This window comes from Gobius niger (assembly GCF_951799975.1).
Source record: "Gobius niger genome assembly, chromosome: 7".
Classification (NCBI taxonomy): domain Eukaryota; kingdom Metazoa; phylum Chordata; class Actinopteri; order Gobiiformes; family Gobiidae; genus Gobius; species Gobius niger.
Window position 1 is genome coordinate 30,532,761 of NC_136858.1, and position 7,810 is coordinate 30,540,570.

Consider the following 7,810-nt stretch of genomic DNA (forward strand, 5'->3'; position numbering starts at 1 on the left):
GCGAAGATGGCTGTGTACCAGAGCAGGAAGAGGAAGGTGCAGGGGCAGAGTCAGGTCAGTGCAGAGGTGCTGTTTGTAAAGATGGTGCAGGCTCGGCTCCTGCTGGAGTTTGGGGTCGCCCAAATGTCCATGAGGCTGGAGGAGTTCGGGGACAGTTGGGGGCTGGGGGGGGTTCTAGCCTCAGTCAGGGCAGGACAGCTTTGTTTTGGACCTTTTTTTTAAATAACTTTGTGTGCACTCTGTATTTGTTGTAATTTTTCGTAATTAGCACGTGGTGGGAATGTGAACATGGAAGCTGTTAATAAAGTTTTGGTTAAAAATCAAAAAAAAAATCTCCTCTCTCTCCTCTCTCTCCTCTCTCTCTCTCTCCTCTCTCTCTCTCCTCTCTCTCCTCTCTCTCTCTCTCCCTCTCTCCTCTCTCTCTCTCCCTCTCTCTCTCTCCTCTCTCTCTCTCTCTCTCCCTCTCTCTCTCTCCTCTCTCTCTCCTCTCTCTCCGCTCTCTCTCTCTCTCCTCTCTCTCTCTCCCTCTCTCTCTCTCTCCTCTCTCTCTCTCCTCTCTCCGCTCTCTCTCTCTCTCTCCTCTCTCTCTCCCTCTCTCTCCTCTCTCTCTCTCCTCTCTCTCCTCTCTCTCCCTCTCTCCTCTCTCTCTCCTCTCTTTCTCCCTCTCTCTCTCCTCTCTCTCTCCTCTCTCTCTCCCTCTCTCTCTCCCTCTTCCTCTCTCTCTCTCTCTCTCCTCTCTCTCCTCTCTCTTTCCTCTCTCTCCGCTCTCTCTCCTCTCCTCCTCAGATTCTGGCATAGAGATTCTGAGTTTTGTAATGAAGTTCTTCGCTTTTTCTTTGTGTAGTTCTAGGCTACAGCCACAAGGCGGGGCCATTAGGCTACACCTCAACGGAGACGCCGACCCTTTACTTTTAATTTACTTGGTTAGCTGTAGCCGACTCTTCATTTAGACCAACAAAAGTGTAGCTGCACAGGGAAAAGCTTAATACTTTAACTTTATAAGGCATCACTGAGTAAAAACAGCTCATTTAAACGTATTCATTGTGCCTTGAGTGGGCACAGTGCATGATGTTTTCTCAAAGATAGGGACTTACACAGGTTAAAACGTGTTCTGTGCATTATCTGCTGTGGATAAACAAGACAATGGGGTGGAAATCGGGAGGTAATGTGGCCTTCCCGGGGTATTATGCAGATGAGCCGCGGGATGCATGTCCGGGCAGCGCCGCCACTCCAGACCTGAATGAGAAGGATTAATACCAGATGTTCATTGGGACAGTGAGGGCAGGCAGCCAATAAGAGGCGAGGCCATTTGGTGAGTGGGAGGAGCAACAGTGTATCTACTTGGCTCAACATTTATTCTAACAGGTAGTTTAAAAACTAAACAAGTCTTGCAGAAGCACCAGGGAGAGAGAGAGGAGCGAGGAGATAGATCAGCCAGTCGGGAACTTTACGGACTTTCCCCCTGTTTCCTCTTTCTGGATATGCGCACAACATGTTGAGCAGAAAGGGCTCCAACGCGGGCATGATGGCCCTGGCACCAGCCGTAGTGGACCGTACGAGAGTCGGGGAGCGGCTGCACGCTGCACTGGCCGGGCTCCAGGAGCTCCACTTGCTCCGGGACAGACAGAGCGAGATGGTCGGCTGGGCCATGCGAGCGGACCAAGAGGAGCCGGTCACCTCGGTGCACCACAGCCCCAAGGACGAGCAGCGCATGGGGGCCGAGGAGCAGCGGCTGGAGGCGACACTCACTGCACTCAAACAGCAACTGGTAGGACATTTAACAACACACAGTCCACATTATCGACTGGCTGGATTGGAGTTGCAGGAGTGTCATTGTTTAAATATCCTTGTTCAACGCATATGTCCGCGCTTCCATCCGTTTCGGGGGATAAATGCACACGTCCATCTACATTGGGATGGGTCAGTTTAGGTGGACAGTAGGGCGATATCACTTGTGTCATTTCACTTGACTCTCAATTTTAATAGTGCATGAACAACAGAGTGATGCAGGGTTGTCCAGCTCCACCGCAAGTCACTTTTACGCACGATTACGCACGGCTTAAGAACATTCAGCACACTTTTGTGGTTGGACTCGGGACTTTACAATAAGTATACAATTGAAATATGGCACACCAATGCAATGTCTAGTCAACCTATGTATTTGCAGGTGTTCTGCTGATGAATCTAAAAGCAACAATAGGCTTTAACTCTATTAAACTTCACATCTTACTAAACTGTGGCTATAGTAAAAACATTACAAAGCAAACATAATATCAAGCCCTGGTTAGACTTGTATCAGCAGTGCCGTTTTTGAATAATAGCATCCGTCCTTGACCCACTGATGCGAAAGTCGTGCGTAAAGATCTCCTTACATTGCACATCTACACAATGTTGCACGTCTTCCAAACAATCAAAACAATCCTGGCGCATTTTGATAACCAAATTTCCTTAACGGCCTTATTGTCATGGGTCAGCTGATTCTCATGTGCACTTCGCTTCAATTATTACCAGCCCCGCACTTTAATGTGCTCAGCTGGGGGTAGGAAACGGGATAGTGTCATAAATCAAGGTTCACTGCGGGACCGGGAGGGGGGGACCTTGAGATCCTTGGGATGTGTGCGTGCCCGTCCTCGTTGCGCGCGTCCGTGGAGTCCGCAGGGGGTTATCCGCAATCATTAACCACTAAGAAATAGGAAAAGAGCGCATTGTGCGAGGTGTTTACTACGGGATGTGTGCGTGCAAAGTGGTACAGTCAATTCACCAGAGGCAATGTAGGGTTTTCCGTGACTGACTTTTTCCAGGTAGAACTAGCTTTGGGATTAAGGTGCTTAAGGTCGTGTCAATGGAAAACTGTGCACGAATGCAGAGGGGGAAAAGGCTATGTTAGACAAAAGTATAATTAGCACAGTTTATAAGATGTTATGACTCCAACTTTTCACACCAAGCATCAAGCCATATCATCAAGTATTCCAAATATTACCAGCACCAGGCCGAGATCAAGATCAAATCAAAAGTAAAACAGGGCAAAAATAGACTTAAAATGGACTAAATTAGACTGAATTATGTTCACAATTGGGTGTGAACGAATGTCTGAATATCTTGTTTAAAATGATAAAAGAAATGTCAAATATTGTTGATGACAGGTACCACTGTTTGAGAAAAGCTGTGTCATGGCATACAAAAACATACAGTTTAAATAGATCTATACAGGCCTATAGTGATAGTGGATGTGTCTATATCATGTACAGAATCTATTTAGTATATACAGGAGAGGAAGTCTAAAAATTAGAGTATTGAAGTATTGAATTGCAGTTATTATCTTCGGTATTGAGTGACAGTGGGAAAAGTCATTACAGTTACATACGTGTATTTGATATCTATTACATGTTAGTCACTGTAACCATAATTGTATATGAATCCAGATTGAGATTATTTGGTCCCAACCCCCAGGCCACTCCTGCAGCGTTTACACAATGGCCCGGCCTTCGCTGTGGGGGAGCAATGAGTTACCCACCAACCAACCCGTCCCTGTCCCGAACTCCCCGTGTCCTGCTGGGGTTAATCAGTAGCCACAGCTGGGATGGCTTTGTTTTCCAACGGCTATACATCAAAACCATCATTTCAATAGACCCCTAATAAAAAAATCTGTTGCTAATACACATTTTCATTGAGCTTCCTCTAGGATGAAATTAAAGCATCTATTGTGGTTTGGGCTATGAGCTAAAGAAGTTGTTCTGTGTTTTGTTTTTGCAGTCTCGCCTTCGGAAACAGGACGTTGGGTTGAAGACTCACTTGCAGCAGCTGGACCAGCAGATAAATGAGCTAAAGCTGGATGTGAACAAAGCGTCCTCGGATCAGCAGGAGAATGACAGCCGCCCAAGTTCAGGTATGGGCTGCTTTCAGATTCTAGTATGAAAAGGTGTCATACTTGGGGACACCCCCCCCCCCCCCCCCCCCCCCCCATCAACCCAAAACATGAGCAATAGGCAAACACCTCAGTTGGGTTAATCCTGACTAAGATCCTAGCTGCAGCCTACAAATGTTGAATCCAATCATTAAAGTCCCTGTATCTGATTTTTTTTTTGGTTTTGGTTATTTTACAAGCAATGACGGAGGGAACGCATAAGTTTAAGTACAAACTGGTTTACCTGTGCATTTCAAACATCCCAATTTTTCCCAGGGAAGAGTTCATAAGCATCTTATCACAGCGATATTGTCATGGTAATGTGAATAACAACAAGCAGCCTGCTAGTTCATGATAAATAAGAATGCTTTATAATTAGATGCACAGTGCACTAAGCTCTTTTTTCTCTTGGGGCGACAGTGGCACATTTGGTGGAGCAGGCCGTCTCATGATCGGAAGGTCAGGGGTTCGAATCCCAGATGCATACTGTTGTTGTGTCTTTGTGCAAGACACAATTTTTACATTTTTACAAGATTACATTGGTGTATGACTGGTTACTTGCCGTAAAGCGCTTTGGGCCTCATGAAGATAGAAAAGTGTTTTCTTTTACAATAACTGAACATTTTTATATCACGACTAGAAAAGCCTTCAATATAAGTGACATGGTCCTTTATCCCTCCATATATTTTTCCATCCACCTCACAAAATCTGCTTCTTAACAGTGTATATGCCTGACCCCAGTTAAAGTCCGCAGAACGGTTGAATGATGTAATGTCATTCAAGCAGCAAAGCGCACGTGTTTACATAGCGATGAGCAATGCTTCATAACCAGCCAACCATCACATTATGACAGCTATCTCATCTAATCACTCATCTCCGTATTGTGCGCAGGTTTCTACGAGCTCAGCGACGGCGGCTCCGGATCCCTCTCCAACTCGTGCACGTCGGTTTATAGCGCGTGCATGTCGTCGTCCCCAACGAGCTTACCAGTGAGCCCCGTTACCTCCCACACAGATGCCAGAAATCAAGCCGAGGTGTCCCGCAGGCGCTCAGCAGACGAGAGCGCCACCCAGCACGGAGCGCCACCTCGAGCCAAGGGACTGCATTTGGGGAGTAGTCGGATCCGCGCTGGCACAGAAAAGGCCCGCCCAAGACCAGTGTCAACAGGTAACCAACCCTTTATGTCTTTTGTTAAGCTTCGCGTGCTAATGTAAACCCTGCAATTGTTGTAACCAAGCAACTCAGCATGTATTTTGGAGCGTGATTACTATTATTTTCATTGTGGGGCAAACCAAAGAGTTATTACATATGGATCTATTGTCAAAACTGCCAAGTATACTGTGAGTCATGATAAACCAATGGAGATTATAAGATGTACTGGTCTACTAAACATAAATCTATCTACGAAGCTTGCGGATCACAACAAATATGGTGTGTTTTACCCATAACGCTGAGTCATCCCAAACTCTATTTTTCTTCACATTAGGCAGGCTGCAACATTTACGCAGGTCACAATGTGCTGAATGTCTCTGCTCACTTGTGCTTATAAACATGTCGTGCCCGTCTGTTTTAGGTGATCTGGATAGGATGTTGGGGCAAACACAGAACTACAACAGGCAAGTGGATACAAGCAAACCGCCAGCAGCCCAAAATGTCCAGACATCTCCAGTGGACAGCAAGTTTCACAGCAACCTAGTGTCCCGCACCGGAGCAGAGGTGTACCATTACCCAAGCCCCCTACATGCAGTCGCCCTACAAAGCCCTATGTTCTCTCCGAACAATGACCCAACCACTAATGGACTTTTAGAAAGCCCAAAACCTCTTGCCAATGGGACCAACTCCCTTCAAAGGCCAACAAAGTATGACGCAAAGACTTTGGGTTACATTGACAAAATCCTCCAGCGCAGCTTCAGTAAACTCAACTTCGAATCTGGCACTGACACCCTCCAATCTCAACACTCACACAGGAAGCCCTCTGAAGTGGTAACGGCATTTCCTGAAGTATCCCAGAGAGAGGTGTCAGCCCTGCCGCCCCTGCCCCCCCTCCCGACAACTCCACAGACCACAAACGTTGTCTTAGCAGCACAGGATAACAACCAAAAGAGGCACTACACCAGTCAGGAGGCAGCTGATAACACAGAGAAGCGCAAACAGTTGCTAAGGCCCCACGAAGTTTTACACCGCCTGTCCTTCCCAGCTGACATTCGCGAGTATAGCTCTGATGAAGTCACCACCTCTACTCTTAAAAGGGCCGGCAAAATCCCAACAGAGTACTCAAGTTTGTCCAGAAGCCTCTCGGACTACAGGAGCAGCGATAACACCGAACCGAGGCATGACAGGAAGGGGCACAAGCAAAGATCAGCGGTGTGTCAAAGCTCCAGCACCGAGGAGGGGCATAGTTTTGAGGTAACGCAAAGTACCTCCCCGCAGTTTGTCCACGCCAAATTTCTCCCAGCTGGTTCCCAGAGCGTCAAAGTGAGGCAAGCGGATCGTAAAAGCAAAAACGTAAAGCTTAAGAAGAAGAGTGGCGAGAAGCCGAGAAAGCAGCTGCATGGCTACTCCTCCGGCGAGAAGTCGAAGGATTCGAGCAGCGGCAAATCAGAGCAAAAGAAGTCTTCAAAGGGGAAGCTTGTGCAAAAGGTCTATCTGTCGGATGAGCAAAGACGGGGCTCAGGGTCAGACTCGAGTCACTGTAACCCTGGATTTATGTACGCGCAGAAAATGCAGGCAAAACCGCAATCAAACGCAGCTGTCAGCAAGTCGAGCAAAAGCCGCAAACCCCAAAATATGGAGTATGAGGTTGATCAGAGGAAGACACGGCAAGGAGACAGGCAGATGGACATTTACCAGACACAAATGGCTTATCGCCACAGGTCAAGAGAGCCCCCAGTCCCGAACACGCACATGGTTAGGAGCGTGAGTGCCAGAACGGGACAGTGGATGCAGCAACCGGCACGCCACTTCCCAATCTCGATGTCTGCAAACTCCTTCCAACAGAATCTCAATGCCAGGTACCCTGCCGCCCCATACCACGTGACCGCCATGTACCCGCCCCGCTGCGAGTCAGAGTACTCGGCGGAGTGCGCTTCCCTCTTCCACTCCACGATCGCAGCGAGCAGCGACGGCGAGATGAGCGACCACACGGCGAACCGGTTCGGCGACAGCGAGTCCAGCCAGAGCTACCAGTCGTTTTCGGACTCTGACAGCAGCCTGTCTTTCGACGAGGAGGACTTGGTGGAAGACGAAGGCGGCCTGGTTTGGGCCAACACTTCTCTGGCTCGGGCCAGCGCTTCTCTGGCTCCAACCCCTGCGGGGCATCCCGTGCAGCAGCAGCAACAGCAGCCCCCCCGCCCTGCTCCTTCCGCATGTCGAATTAAAGCTTCCCGCGCCTTGAAGAAGAAGATCCGGAGGTTTCAGCCTGCTTCAATGAAGGTCATGACCCTGGTGTAACTTTCCAAAAAAGCACTGGTGTTGGGACAATAGAGACAGCTGTGGACAGACCTCAAAGCGTTTCTGTAAATGCTTCTTTAAAAGACTGTCAAATTGGACTATCTGTACAGTATAGTAAATATGTTTAATAGGGCTTTAAATTGAATGAGCACAATGTATAAAAGCATGTATATAATGATTATTGTGTAAATATTTAAGACGCGTTATTACGTTTGGTTGCATTTTATTTCAATTTAACAGACATCATCAATACCTTTTCACATAAACCAATCCTTTTCATTTTCAAATCTTTATTACTCTTTGATTATAATATTTGTGCTGCAAAATAAACATGTTTTTAATATAAGCTTGAATGCCTTATTGACTTTTTGCATGTCGGTGCTAGGACACCTAATTAAAGTGGCTCTTATCCGCAGTCGATCTGTGGTATTAGTTGCTAAATTGCACTGCACTCCA

At 47.3% G+C, this 7,810-nt stretch overlaps 1 protein-coding gene across 1 annotated transcript; it reads left to right on the top strand.

Moving 5' to 3' along the window:
• Positions 1 to 1,412: 1,412 nt before the first annotated feature.
• On the top strand, positions 1,413 to 7,354 carry dact2 (dishevelled-binding antagonist of beta-catenin 2; the record flags this gene model as incomplete). The annotated part of the gene is made up of 4 exons (XM_079560359.1): positions 1,413 to 1,768; positions 3,754 to 3,886; positions 4,796 to 5,071; positions 5,478 to 7,354. Exons 1-4 carry the CDS (start codon positions 1,493 to 1,495, stop codon positions 7,352 to 7,354), a joined length of 2,562 nt encoding a protein of 853 aa, XP_079416485.1. The 5' UTR covers positions 1,413 to 1,492.
• Positions 7,355 to 7,810: the final 456 nt, after the last annotated feature.